The following is a 15,219-nucleotide window of genomic DNA, read 5'->3' on the forward strand; positions in this document are numbered from 1 at the left end:
ATAATAATAATAATAACGAATCAACTGTTTCTAATTGTTTCTTTTAAATGTGAAAAGTGGTCAGTGAACTGCCAATACCAACAACTGGGGGGGAGGGGGTTTTGCTTTTATACTCTGCAGTGTATATTGTTTTAGGTTTAGCTGATTGATTTTTACCCAGACTGCACCAGGAGCTGGCTTTCTCTCCATTATTATTACTGGGCAACAAGGCAAAGGGTCCAGGATTTTAACTAGCTACTTTGAAAAATAAGAAATTCTGTATTCCATTTACTTTGGGTTCCACTTACTTTGGCTTTCAACCAGGATACCCACAACCTGTGGCTAGAAATAACCAGAGGCTTCTGAACTGCTGAATGATTTATAAGTTGCTGTATGAGCTAGAACAAAGCCCAAAGATTCTCACCTGGCTTCTCCATTGTCTGAGGTTCAGCTTTTTTCTGGCCAGCATCAGCAAAAGAGCGGACGATAGGGAGGAGGTTGTTTTTCTTTTTCTCATTCTGATGGTGATGCTTCTTCAGGAGGGTTTCCCGTATTTTTTTACGAATGACTTCATCAAATTCATCGGACATTTCTTGCTGATCTAGAACCATATCTGCAAGGGAGAAAAGTACAATGCTAATGTAACACCATCCCTTGCTGAAACTTGGAGAATGAATGGGAAAATTCATTTCTAAAATTGCATCTTTGGGAAGGGGGCATCTAGGCTGTATTAACCATTTTGTTAAGTAACCATGATTCCCCTGCAGCTGATGGGATTTTCCTTCCAACACAGCTTTGTTAGGGTTGTGACAAGGAACAAAAGATTTTAAACACCCTCTCTCCACTTGCTGAGATCCCAATTATTAACACAGGGACATATATATGCATGGTAGTTGTTAACCGTTTGTTGTTGTTTTTAATGAGAATGTTGAGTGCATTTAATGCCACTTCTAGTCTGGCCTTTAATTGTGAAGGGAAGGGATTTTTTTCTTTCCTGGACCATCCCAGGATCCATCCAATCCATCTCTTTGTTTTGAAGAGGAGACAGTTCACAAGCAAAGCATGAAAGCAGTGGTTCCCCCACTCCGTCCCTACCTCCAGGAGCCTGTGTTTAACAATATTCTGTCTTTGAATAAGGCACCTGGTAAACCTATCTTCCAGGAGTTTAGCTGACTTTGCCCTCTCCAATCCACCTCCCCCAGATGTTTTAGAATACATTCCAATTCATCCCATCAAACATAGCTGATGGTCAATGATGGAAACTGTAATCCAAAATATCAGGAGAGACTCAGGTTAGGAAAGATTGGTCTAACTTTTCTTTAAAACATCTAAAATAAGAAGAGAAAATAAATATTAGAGATCTGGAGCCAGTAGGCAAAGGAGAATACAGCCAAACAGATGAAACAAATGTGAGTGCTAGGAATGGGTGGGATGGCTTTTGTTGGATGGGGCGGGGGGAAGGATGAACACTCGCTGTAGAAAAGCATGGCTCATGCCAGAAAGATATTTCTGAAAGGAAATAGTTCACTATTGATTTCCAGCAGTACCAAGATGTTTATGCGCTTTTCTTTTTTATGCTTAAAGATAGGACTCAAATGAAAAGAGGACTTGGCTGTACCCTGAAAGGGTAGAACAAGCTTGCATTCTCTCTTTCCCATAGCTGTTATAGGCATAGGAACTCTACTGTATTTCTATTTTGGTGGGACCACACTTCTTAAACAGAGCCTTACATTTATTACACTTCTGGTCTGCCCAGCACAGCATCATCCAACAATCCTGACTGCCATTAGCTGGTCACTGTTCTAAGAGAGGTCTTCCCTTCCCTGACTATCAAGGTGTCCCATGAGATAGCAAGGAGGGGAACTTACACCTACTTAGTAGTGCTCCACCACCGGGAGAGAAGAATGATCTGCAAAGGTGGGTAGTCTGCTATGTGCTTTAGTCTAAACCCAAATAGGTTCAGCATCTTGGATAGCTCATTTAAAGGTTGGATGAATAACTGAAGCAGATTCACAACCTTACTGACATGGAAGTCACCAGCCACCACTAGTAGGTTTTCAGTTATGAGATGGTGGGTGCTTAAGGAAATATGAACTGTTTACTTTCTAGTCATAAGGTAACCTTAGTATTACTTCTCCCTACTATTTAATCTCCAGAAGGAGGATTTCTCAACCTTAGCCTTAATTAAAGCTTTGTTTAATTAAACCTTTGCAGGAGCCTGCCTAAGTACCCAAAAGGCACCAGATCCTGTATGATCTTGGAAGCTAACCAGGGTCAGCTCCAGTTAGTACCTGGGTCAGAGACCACCAGCGAATGCCAGGTGCTGTAGGCTATATTTCAGAGGAAGGAATTCATAAAACCACCTCTGCGTATTTCTTGATTAAGAAAACTCAATGAAATTCATAGGCCAACAGGCAACATGAAGGGACATACACAGACACATCTTTACAATTATTTTTGGACCACAACTCCCAGAAACCCCTGTGCTAGCCATGGGCTCAGGAAAGTGTAATCTAAAAAGTGTTGTTTTTTTCAAATCTTTAGAAAACCTCTTACCAACTAAGCCCAAGGGTGCAATCCTTCAAACACAATCTATCTCTTTCCTGGGCAAACACATGGTATTTTTTTTAAATCCTGATGCTGTCTTTAACAGAACTAGAGAGCCAGAATTGTGAGCTGGGGATATCAGCACCAAGTGCAGTTCTACATACAAGAGCCAGCAGCCTAGTAGATTCCTCTATCAGTCCCAAGAAGGTAAGAGTTTTCCTTCAGTTAATAAACCTTGCTGAAATGCTCAATCACTGCCTAAATAATGCATCTGCAATCCCATTTTAGATAATGCAGTTCACTTCCGCAATTTGAGTCACTTTTATTTCTCTGCACATCTAATAAAATTATAAGCAATCTGCAACACAATGCTTCACTGGAATATCTTGCATAATTGACTGCTGTTGGCAACCCTTGTGGAAAGGAAATGTGCTAAGAAGCTGACATCATGAGACAGCAAAGGGTTTAAATGGTATCTTGCCAATCAAAAACCTAATTCTACAATGCTGCTTTCCTGGAAGGGGAAAAACTATCTGTAAAAATGAATGGTCAATTTCAATTTTTCCCCCCTGTGTGATTAAGAAGACAATCTATGCCTTTGACCAATGCAAGGTGCAGCCTGTGGAACACCAAGCGATGCCAATTTAACAATTCAGGATAATTTCCCCATCATCATCAGTTTATTAATTTCCTAAAGTCTAGCTAGCTTGTTGCAAGCAACAAAACCACTGCTGTCTATATGGATTTGGGCCCACCAAACCTCACTAAATCCTGTGAAAGAAAATTCTTATGACTGTCAGAAAGCCAGATTTTATGGTGAAAAATCTCTAATAAATGTTTCAAAGCATTTGTTTTCATAGTTCAGTCCCCTCTTTTCTTGTCTTCTGTCTAATTGGAAGGTTTTTTGCAGCATGGCATCTGAAGGGTGGTACAGGAGGGCTGGAGAAAGACAAGACTTTCAGTGTAGCAATGCAATAAAACTTGGGCCTCATTCACACTATGATTTAACCCAGTTTGCAAACAGGGTTGTAGGTGCTCGTTCACACTTGAGTCGATTAAATCTGCGTGTGTGTTTGGGATTAATTGACACAAGCCCACCTGAATGAGTTCTTTTGGATAGGGTTCTTTTATCGCATCTTTTGAAAAGATGCAGGTTGCCCCAAATGTGAATGTGCTGACGATCACATTCGGGGCACCCAGGCGGGAGGGGCAATGGGTAGAGGGTGGGCAGAGGGATAGACCATAACCAAAGGTCTTGACAAGTATTCTTTTTCTCCTCTGAGTGCTCACGGTTCCGTGGGGCTCTTTTTTATTTCAAATTTCCCACGCAGTCAAAGTGGCCTCTTTAAATCACCATGCAGCTGTTTTCCATTTCTGCCAGTGAATTGGTTCCCTTTTCCCTGTGGGCCACAGGTTGGGTAAGTCAGGGGTTCCTTGGGGGTGCATGGTGTGGCATGTTTTTTTTAAAAAAAAAAACAACTTTGACAGCTTCTGCCCACTGTTGCATTTGCATGGGATCACAGGGTTTGGAGTCATGGGTGCTGTGGGGGGATTCTTCCCTGGCCTGTAGGGATCCATGGCTGCCCTCACAGCACCCATGGATCCATCCATACCAGAAAAGAATCCCCCTATGGCACCCATGACTCCCCTCCCATGAACCCACGTAAATGTGACAGTGTGCAGAAGCTGTCAAAGTTAAAAAAAAAATGTAAAAAGCCACACCACACCATGCCCACCCAAGGAATCCACCCACCCCCGCCAACTTCCCCTGCATGGTGATTTAATGGGACCACTTTGACAGTGTGGGAAATTTGAAATCACAAAGAGCCCCACAGAACTGTGAGTGCTGAGAGAGAGAAAAGAATGGTGGTTTGGCAAGACTTTTGGGATGGGTATGTTCCACCCCTCTGCCCATTGCCCCTCTCTGCTGGGTGATGACTCCGATCGCCATTTTCAATTGTTACAAATTTAAATGTGAACACAGACAGCTTCAAGTGTGGCAAGCATAGTCTGAACATCTATTTGGTAATGAATTGCTCCATCAATTCAAAATGATCCAATGCAAAAAATGGTTTATGACTAAGTGTGAATGAGGGAAAGAATGGGATTCTACAGTAAGTGGTCATAATGTAGCTATGTATGCTTATGTACAACAGACAAGCAGCTGTGTCCAGAATTACTTACTGAGCATGTGTGAAGAGCAAAACTAAAAGAAAAGGGGAAAGCATATAAGTCTGTCTCATCAGCTAACCTGGTATGCTAAAAAAAAAAACCAGATCTGTAAGTTCTGCCATCAAAATGGAAATCATATAGAAGTGGAGGCTGTTGAAAGGAGGGGAAAATTCACCACAAGATGCATTCTGGAAGAAATTTTCAGGTAGTCTCTAGAAGATTGACAATATTATGCAAGACATACCTGACCTGAGTGTTTCATTTCACATGCACTTAATATTCATTTTACATTTTTAAAAAATGTTTGCTGAAACATGTTGGAATACTCTTATTTTTTGTTCCCTAGTAACCAATCTCTATATTTTCCATGCTTTTTTTTACCTCTCTGGTACCAAAGTCTCTGTGAAATATGTAAATCCCAAGAAGACATCTGCTTCACTAACTGAAGTATACCTGTATTACTGTATTCCATCCATGTAGTGGAAACCAGAAGAACATTGTATGAGGAAGATTAGGATGGCATAGCTAATTGCCTCTATACCAACCCTTCTTGACCTGTTATGCCAACTTTTTTAGCTTATTTATCCCAGAAATTATTGCAGCTTTCAGAATCAGTGTTCTCTACCAACACAGGAGCCTCTGGCTTCACAAAGGAAGAAGACATGCTGGATTCCAAAAAAAATCTTCTTTGAACTGCAAATGGACATTAAATTTCCTTGAATTTGAAAATCAACCAGTGACCACATGGCCAAAAAGAGGGAGGTGCTACCCTGCAGATAGCCCTCCCTACCATCTGAACTAAGACCAGAAATAGAAAATGCAGGCCTATGACTAACATCTTCAATTTCTTTCTCCTGTTTGCCTGATGAAGAAGCCAGTGTGACTTCAAAAGCTTGCAACATGTAATTGTGCATTTTGGTTGTCCCAATAAAGGTATGATTGTTTGGATGTTACTGTATTTTGCAACTTTCAAGTGATGCTAGGCTTTGGCCTTCACTGGTGTTAAATTTGTATAACTTTGGAATCTGGCTGCACTTATCATCACCATATGCTTGCAACAACCTTGGGATGCAGGGAGGAACTTGTACCAACCACCTGTTAAGATGCATTCCTCACCCATTAGACATAAATATAAGCAATCAGTTTTTAGAATAAGAATTATTAGTTTATTTACATGCAGATATCAGACACGTGCCATTAGTAAGAAGCCTATGTCCAGCAGACAACAGGGAATGCAAAATGACATGGAGTCCAGAGGGATTTCTTTCCATTTAAAAAACCCATGGAATTGTCTTGATGGAACTCAGTAAAGACCAGGAAAGCCAGCAAGGTGCTGCACATCATCAGCCTGGGATATCTCTGCTGTTGCTTCCCTGGGCTCCCAACAGCTGATTGGAAACATGATTTGCTCTGTGGGGCTTGCTTTGGTAAAAGACTTTATTTAATATTTGTAAGATTTTGGGGTGGGGTCCAAGTACTAACCAGACATGACCCTGCTTAGCTTTCAATAATACTACAAAAATGAAGGTTTTCAGCTAACTGTCCCACCCCCATCTTTTTTTTTAAACTGTCAAGAACCAGAACCAAAAAAGAAAAGAAAAAAAGAACCAGAACCTGCAATATCTTCTGTAGTGTTTGCACACATATCCAGAAGGACAATCCCATTGATGATACAGCTCCTCAGCTCAAACAGACTGTGCAATGAGAGAGTAGCCACATATGGTTTACTCCAGCGCTCTCCACCATCTTCCACATCTTCTTCAAACTTCAGCCACCTGCAAGAGAATGCACACTGACATGAATCCACACAAAAGAGGCAGGATAAAAGCTCTAGCAGAATTATCTTGGAGAGCCAGTGTGTGATAGTGGTTTGAGTGTTGGACGACCACTCTGGAGACCAGGGTTCACTTTCCAACTCAGCCATGAAACTCACTGTTGACCTTGGGCAGGTCACACGCTTTCAGCCTAAAGGAAAGGCAATAGCAAACCTTCTCTGATTAAATCTTGCCAGGAAGAACCCATGATAGGTTGGCCTTAGGGTCACCATAAGTCAGAAATGGCTTGAAGGCACACAACACACATACACACACAGAATGACCTTGATGCTGCCAACCACCAAGGCATTCTTTTCCAAAATGCTTTCAATGGCCTTAATAATTATGGAGATTTCAAATGATTCATTTACATCCATTTATAAAATGCCCCATAGTTTCTCTGGGTTTTAGTCTTCAAATTAAAGTAAGGGAACAACTGGTACCACATAGGAAAGGCAGAATTTCATCATGATCATTAATATCTGATTGGGAATGTGAAACAATATTTCCAAACTTCTTTTACTGAAATAGAGAGGCTGTGTCAACGCATTGAAATCCACCAAGCCTCCACAAGAGTTCTTGCCACCAGCATGAGAACAAGACAAAGGAATGCTTTCCTTTTCTCCAAGGTTTCTGCAATGTGAGCAAAGATTCCCATTGTGAAGCAGAGCATGCACACATCACAAACACAGAAGGATGGCTGATCAAAAAAGAAGCAAACAAGAAGTATTTGTAACTTTTAAAATGCATGTGGCACAGCAGAAACTATCATAGTTTAGCTACCCAAATTACTCATTGTATAAAAAGTGTTCTTGCAAGCTAGGAGGGGAAAATACCATTTCAAAAATCAAGACAAGCCAGAATTTAAGCAGTTCTATATGCTGAGCAACAATTATTGAAAACCAAATGTCCTCAATTTGGTGCTCCCCACGTGTATTTGAGTACAGCTTCTATCATCGTGACAACTGTCCCTGCTGAATAATGCCAGTACTGTAGTCTAAACCGATGTGAAGTCGAAGGCTTTCATGGCCAGCATCCATAGTTTTTTGTGGGTTTTTTAGGCTATGTGGCCATGTTCTAGAAGAGTTTATTCCTGACGTTTTGCCAGCATCTTCAGAGAAATTTAGTCTGAACTGTCTGAACAGTTTGTAAGGTACCAGATTGAGGAAGGAGGCTGTACACAACCCATAAAAATGCAAAGCTTTTCTGCTTTTTTTTTAAAGATAACATTATGGCAGCTTTTATGTAAGGTAGAGATGGGGGACTTGTGGTTTTCCAAGACACTGCCGGACTACAACTCTCATGACTCCTAACCAGTATATCCAATGGTGAGAGGTAGTAGGAACTGTAATCTAACAACATCTGTAGAAGCACTTGGTATAAGATATAAAATGTAAATACAACAAAATGCTCCTTCTCTTTTGCTTATGTATGGGTACCTCTTACGTAGGCTTATGTATGGACAGTTGGACATCTCTGTTACTGAGATTACCGAAAGGAGGAAAGATCATTGCCTTGGCATTGTACTTGCTTACAGCTCCCATCATAAATGTGTGTTTTCTGAGTAAACAAATGTGTGTACTACTGAACTTATACAAACAGATAATGGCCTAAATCAGAGGTAGGAACCTTCCAGAAGTCTAAAGTCTCTACATTGAGAGGGCTGTACCTCCTAGCATGTCCTCCAGGATGGAAAAATAATCACCTATCAGTCACAATTAGGTGCCAGAGGAGAAAAAAATTCTGCTCTTGCTTTGGTGGGTGAGAGTAGTTGCTGGGGATAGGGCCCATCTGGAAAACAGAGGGATCCCTGAACAAAGCTCCTTCTTATTCAGTATTTTCCAATGCTGCTGGCAGAACCACTTCAGAATCTCAAGGAGACAACACTGAGTGCTGTTACCCAATACTTTTCAAATGGAAACCTAGGAATGAATTTGGGCCTTTCTGCATATAATGAATATGCTCTACCACAGGATGACAGATGCTTCCCCAAATCCAGGTATTCACAAAGAGTGAAATGTATCTCTAAGTCAAAAGCCAAGTGTACATAGTTGCTCAGACCATTTCCCCCCTTTTAAAAATCAATAGCCACTCCTAAACTAAATTCCAGGAGAGCTCATCAGTTCTCCCATATCAAATATTTGTGTTTTCTTGCATGGTATAGGGTTAGGATTAGATGGCCCCTGGTATTCCTTTCCAGCTCTATGATTTTACTAATAACACAATCTTGCAGGGAGCAGAGTTCATAATTCTTTCAGATCTTCCTAATGGAGCCCTGTTCTTCAGAAGACTCTAGCAATATTTTCTTCACTTTAAAGAGACTTGAGTCCCAAACACACTGCAGAAATAATCCAGTGTGTGAGACCACTTTCACTGCCCTAGCTCAATGCTAGGGAATTCTGGTAAATGTAGTTTTGTGAAACATCTAGCCTTCTCTGTCAGAGAGTTCTGGTGCCACAATAAATTACAATTCCCAAAATTCCCTAGCACTGAGTCAGGGCAGTTAAAGTGGTCTCAAACTGGGTTATTTCTGCAGTATGCTTTGGATCTTTTTTTTAATCAAAATGAGCAAAGAACTGGAGTCCTCACAAGCAAGTACAGATGTAGGAGCAGTTACCAGTAGGGATGTAAAGAATACATGTACTTCTTTGAGAAGACACATCAAGATACCCCACTGAGAAATCTGTCAATCACTGACAGATTTTTTTTCAGATTTCAGGTCATTGGGGGGAGGGAGGAATACACAGGGGGGAAAAACCAAACAAATTGTGCATGATAGTGTTTTCTGCACACACAAAAATCTGATTTTCCAACCAAAACCAAGGATTTGGGAGACAAGAAACTTTCCACATATAAGTCCTCAAATGCAAAAAAAAAAAAAAAAATTGAAAAATGCACGAAACCTCTCATAATCTTGCCAGAGAGGCAGAAAACATTTGAAATTATTTATTCTTTTATGCAGAGGCTTACAACCCTGACAGTGACTGTTTCAATCTTTCAGCTTTGTTCTGTTTGTTTTGAAAAATGAAAGGTATAGAAGAGGCAACAATTGTTTTGCCAGAAGATGGCACCATCAAGCAACAAAGCAAGACAACCACGAATGCACAGTGACTTGCTTTGTGTCAGCTTGGCAAATGGTATTTTCCTACTTAAGATATATTTACTCATGTATTTTGAATGGCTTGGAAGTGCATTAAATGCACCTCTGAACTAGAGACATCTTTGCAATTCACTCAAAGTGGAGTCTGGCAGCAGTTTAATAGTTCTGTTCAAGACCCAAGTGCTATATGATGAGGTTACCTCCTGTCACTATTCCCAGTTTCTGCCAACCTAACAGTTCAAATGCATGCAAATGCAAGTAGATATATAGGTACCACTACGGTGGTAAGGTAACAGCATTTGGTACAGTCATGCTGGCCACATAACCACCGGATTCATCGTTGGACAACGCTGGCTCTTCGGCTTAGTAATGGAGATGAGCACCACCCCCTACAGTTGGTTAGGACTAGACATTCACGTCAAGGGACTACTTTATCTTTACCCAGGAGAAACAAAGCAATCTAAAAGAAACCCTGCATTTCAATGGAATCCGGTATGTAATGATGCAAGTTCCCCAGTGTGGTAAGTTGAGCAGAAGCCTCTACACTGGCACAGTGAAATAGCACTAGAAAGTTTCAGATCATGATCATAATAGTCAACAACACTGGGAAATCTTCTGGGTTCAGAAGCACCCACTAATACTAGAACATCTGGAATAGTCCTGCAACAAGGGCAGAAAGTAGAATTGGAAGTTTATGATTCTCCTTCTGAACCTTATTCTGCACATACATGGAAAGGTTACTGGGACAATTCCACTCCACACTTCAGGCATACTGTAGTATTGATCTGCCCAGCATATTGATCTGTCCAGTATTAGCATTCAGCAAGCAGTATGTCCAACTGCATTTCTGCTGTCACAGCAGCAGGTAAGTTATCTCCTCCTTTAGAGCTTCTCTCTCTGTGCTTACATTATGTTTCTGGCTTAATCCTGTGGAGCTGAAACAACTACATAAGAAGGTGGCATACAATCATTGCCTTTTGCTTTACCTTGCTGCTTCTTTCCACTCTGACTCCTCATCCTCTTTCACACAGATCTCATCCATCTCAGTGAACAAGTCATGGGGAACATGTTCCTCATCTTCTTCCATTCCAAGGATAAACTGAACTCTCTGAGACGGAGTATCTAACAAAAAGAGGCAGAAGAAAGAGTGTGATTGGGGAGAAAATTATTCAAAATATATTTAATCACTTTTTGAAACGAGAAGGTGGGATAAACCTTGTAATATTTTTAGACATGGGATTTGTAAGTTGCAGGAACAATGAATCATCAGTAAGACAGCAATATAAACAGATAAAAGCATAGATAAAGAAAGTGTTGGCTGCACTTTGGGCTACAGTCAGCACTCCACATTTGATTATATATTTTTTTATTAGTAGTAGCTTTTTAAAAAAAATTATAATACAAATTATAACACATTCTTCATACAAATATATGCTTTTACACTTTACTTATGTTATACTAAATATCACCTCAGTGCACCCCTTCCCCGGAGCCATTCCCATCCATATTCTCTAACCATAATTGCTTGTTTACTCTACTTGTTTTTCCTCCATTGCAATATACATTTTTAATAATTGTTGCCACTTATTTAATTCAGCTTCTGCTATTTTTAATTGTATCATTCTGAATTAAAAATTAGTTTTGGTAAGATTTTCATTTTAACTAGAGCTATTCTTCCAAAGCATGATAATTTGATTACATTTTATGGATAAAGATAAACTTGAACAGGGTCAAAGGAAAGCATCAAAAAGACTAGGGACATGATTTTGAAAAACAAAATTCTAACTGTAAAGGTTGGGACAACTGGTTTTGCTTAGCCTAGAGGAAGGAAGACTAAGAGGACATGATGGCACTTTCAAAATACAAGAAGGGTTGTCACATGGAAGGCAACAAAAGCTTCTTCTCCAGTGCCCCCAGATGGCAGAATAGACCCCATAAGCTCAAGCCACAGGATGGTACACTTGAGTGGAACATTATGAGAAAAAGAAAGAACAGTAAGAATATTTTGAGAATGAAACCAATTGTCTCGAGGGGTGGAAGGCTCCTGATTACTGAAGGGCTTCAAGAAGAGGCTAGACAGCCATCTCCTGGGGATACTCTAGTCCTGTGTTTCCTATATCAAGCAGAGAGTTGAACTGTGCGTCCTACGCAGCTCTATAATATTCTGACCATTGCACAGATGGTTCCCTTTAGCCAACTCAAAACCTTTGGAAGAATCAGGGCCTGATTTTTAATAGCAAAACATTAAAGGCTCTTAGGTAGGCATGTTGAGACAAACTCTGCCTGAGGCTTTGGAGAGCAACATGGATCCCAGAGCTGACCAATTATTATTACAAGGCAATTCCTTACACCCCCAGCATGTCCCCCATGTAAAATAACTGTTCCTTCACACTTACCATGGGACTCCGGGTCTTCTGGAAGACTTTCCTTTGCCCGATCTCGTTTTCTGTGTTTCTGGCCATGAGGTCTGTGATGTCTGTGGCCCTGTCTTACCAAAGGCATCCGTACCCCAACATACAAAGTTCTGTGCCCTGCAGGGAAGGGGGGGAGACAGTAAATATGTTTATGCTTTGCATTACAGGCACCATAGCAGTGCATTTCAGCACTGGATGTCATTCCCCATCATAGCTTCCATGTGTAAATCCCAGCCATGTTTGACTTTTGAAAGCTTTGAATAGTCTTCCAACATTTCTGGAAAACATGGAGGTCCAAAGTAGACACAACAGTGGTTTTTCTCTATATATATATCCACTTCATTCACATATAAAGCAGAAGAGACATTCTTGGACTAATCCAGCCAGAATTCTGTTCATGGTTCACTTTTAGTAGGAGAGAAAGGAATGGAAAAAAGTGGCCAAAGTAATGGACTATGGGGGAGGTAAGGCACAAGAAGGGGTACATTCAGGCCATCTCCTGCCCACTGTCATTGTCAAAGTAAAGACTACTCATCCCTACATTACCCACTTTGTCTGTGATGGGGCTGGCATCTGAAAAATGCTTTGCTTGGTTCTCAAATTTTTATTCTGGAATATTATCAGCCTTAGCCATGTTTTTCTCATTATGAGTCTGTTAATACTATTCCTAGATTATCCATTTAGAAACCTCATACAGGTTGAATATCCCTTACCCAGAATTCCAAAATCCAAAATACTCCAAAATTGTGCACATGGGTGGTTGAGATAGTGACACCTTGTCTTTCTGACAGTTCAGTGTACACAAACTTTGTTTCACTCACACAATTATTAAAAAATATTGTGTATAAAATTATAAAGTATATACAAAAAATAAATGGATGTCATATTTAGACAGATCCCATCTCCAAAATATGTCCTTATGTATATGAAAATATTCATATGCAAAAAAAATCCAAAATCCTCTGGCCCCAAGCATTTCAGATAAGGCAGACACAACCTCTATAGATTTTTTCCCTTCTTAGTGTCTGGTCAAAATTGTTCTGCAGAGCTGGGGAGAAAACCTACAGACACAACTTCCTCCTGTATTCTTCACCTTTTATACACTGGTTGTCACTCTTTTTCTGGCCCAGTTCCAAATTGTTGGGTTTATACAATTTTAAATCTAAACAGTTTAGGACCTGGGTAACTTAAAGCTACTCCATTCATAATGGGTGTGGGCTATTCCAGATTACCCAAACAGAAGATGGCAACAAGAGGTAGGTCCTTCTAGATGATGGTACCCATCCAGGGAAATGCCCTCCTACCTGAGATTTGCCAAGGTCCAACATCTTACAATTTTAGTGTTTGGCTAAAACATGAATATTTACGAGAGCAGTGAAATGAAGCATTCCTTTCTCTTTATTACAAATAGGTTATGACTCTACTCCCTTTTATTGCTTCTTTGGTTAATGGGGTGGGCTGGGGGCAATAAATTGTTTTTTTGCATTTTGAGAGGTCTATGAGTTCATATCCTCCAACATTTTGCAGACGAAAACCGGGAAACAAGTGGGCCAAGTAGTATCAAAGTGTGATCAAGATGGCAAAAGTTACTTTGTGAAAAAGAATGCACAATCTAAGAGAGGCTGCAGCACTATGCTTTTTTCTGAGACTACTAGGTAAGACAAGACTCCACCATTTCCTCATCTGCCACACGCACCCCACCCCCCATTGAGTGCAAATTTTGCTTTTGCACTTTGAACTCCGTTTGCAAGAGGAAGGGAAAAACTAGAACAAAGAGAGAGAAACTGGGATATTCAAAAACAACTGAAAAGGTGAAACAGAAGATTAATCATAGTTTACGGCATGTGACCTTTGTATTTTCTGGTGGCTCTTTCATTCATTCTGTAAATGAATTTTTCAAATTTTTACAGAATTACAGGAAGACATGTGCAGAATTGCAGGAAGGCATACTGCCCTGGGGACGGAGTCAGAGCATGTGTCATGTGAACACCACACCCCAACTCCACCTCCAAGCCGGCCTTTATGGTCAGTGTGCACAGTCCCGAAGTCCAACATGTACATCCCCCATCTAAAACATTACAAAGATGACAAAGGTGTTGGTGAGTAGAGTGATGTTTGTGCATTTCAGTGAATGTCATGAGGAGGACATAATGATGCTGTATAGGCCCATCCTCTTTTAGAAGACCTTCCCCATTTTTCTGTCCTTCCTGTCAACATCTTTTTCACGAATCCCTCTCTCTGGGGATGTCTAAAGTCTGTTTTCCTAGAACAGCTCTACATTAAAAAGGAAATATGGGGTATGTGCTCACAAGGCCCAAGCTGTTTAAGCTCTAGATCAGAGCTTTATAAAGAGCCATGCAGTTCCTGCATTTCTGATGGCCCATTTGATTTCACTAGGTGAAGCAGCATGTTTTGCATCACTTGCTTCTTCTGAATAGTCATCATGCAGACCTTATTACAGTATGTCTAGACTGGGGCAATAAAAGCAAACATTAGTGCTGCCAGTTGAGAAAACGAGAGATAGCCAGCTCTCCCGTTGAGACAGACCATGGGGAGAGAGGGGATTAACAGAAGAAGATTTTTTTAACCATTGGGAAGCCACTACTTAAGCACTAGCAATGATATAACTGGTACAGGTACTACTACAATGCAGACCCATTCTTGGTAACTTGTGGTGTGATGTGTCCACAATGTGGCAGGAACAAGAGCCAGTGGCTGGATTTCTGCATCTCAGTTGCTCCTTAGCAGCCATTATTATGGCTTTTTGTCATTTTTTTTCCTTCAATGGGGGAATTGTAAGAGCACTCTGTTTAATCTCTAGTGGGTTTGGACTTAAAATATAATTATGCTGCCAGAATCTCCCATTAGGATCAAAGCCCAGTGAGAATTCTCTGAGGCTAATGGCATAAACAAATATGTGTTATAAACAAAGTGTTGTACTGATGCATGAAAAAGGTGAGTTGTCGTGGCCTTAGTAACTGTAAGCTCATTGCAAAGGGATCCTGTAGCACCTTTGAGACAAACAAAGATGCATCTGATGAAGTAGACTTAAGTCTATAAAAGTTTATGCTATCAATTTCCTCCTCTCAGTGAGACTCAAAGGTGCAGGCTCCCTTTGCACACTGGTCCAGACTAAAAGCTTTATTTCATGAAAGGCAAAAAAGAAAGGCGAAACAGAGTGGGAGAATAGCGG

The 15,219-nt window shown here is 40.6% G+C and overlaps 1 protein-coding gene across 5 annotated transcripts in view; it reads right to left on the minus strand.

Annotated features, from left to right (window-relative positions):
• Positions 1-15,219, minus strand: part of LOC149322629 (electroneutral sodium bicarbonate exchanger 1-like) — a 127,579-nt gene that overhangs the window by 57,168 nt on the left and 55,192 nt on the right. For all 5 annotated transcript variants that reach the window (XR_016271981.1, XM_089480507.1, XM_089480515.1 and 2 more), the window contains 4 exons: positions 12,009-12,143; positions 10,599-10,734; positions 6,313-6,473; positions 404-592 (listed from right to left, as the gene is read on the minus strand). Coding sequence is in view for 4 of the 5 variants with exons in the window: in XM_089480507.1 (XP_089336633.1) it covers positions 404-592; positions 6,313-6,473; positions 10,599-10,734; positions 12,009-12,143 (621 nt within the window). In the remaining variant the exon portion in view is untranslated. The remainder of the gene's footprint in view (positions 1-403; positions 593-6,312; positions 6,474-10,598; positions 10,735-12,008; positions 12,144-15,219) is intronic.

Source organism: Sceloporus occidentalis, unplaced genomic scaffold (genome assembly GCF_023333645.1).
Source record: "Sceloporus occidentalis isolate IW3139 unplaced genomic scaffold, rSceOcc1.0.p SCAF_1, whole genome shotgun sequence".
Lineage (NCBI taxonomy): Eukaryota > Metazoa > Chordata > Lepidosauria > Squamata > Phrynosomatidae > Sceloporus > Sceloporus occidentalis.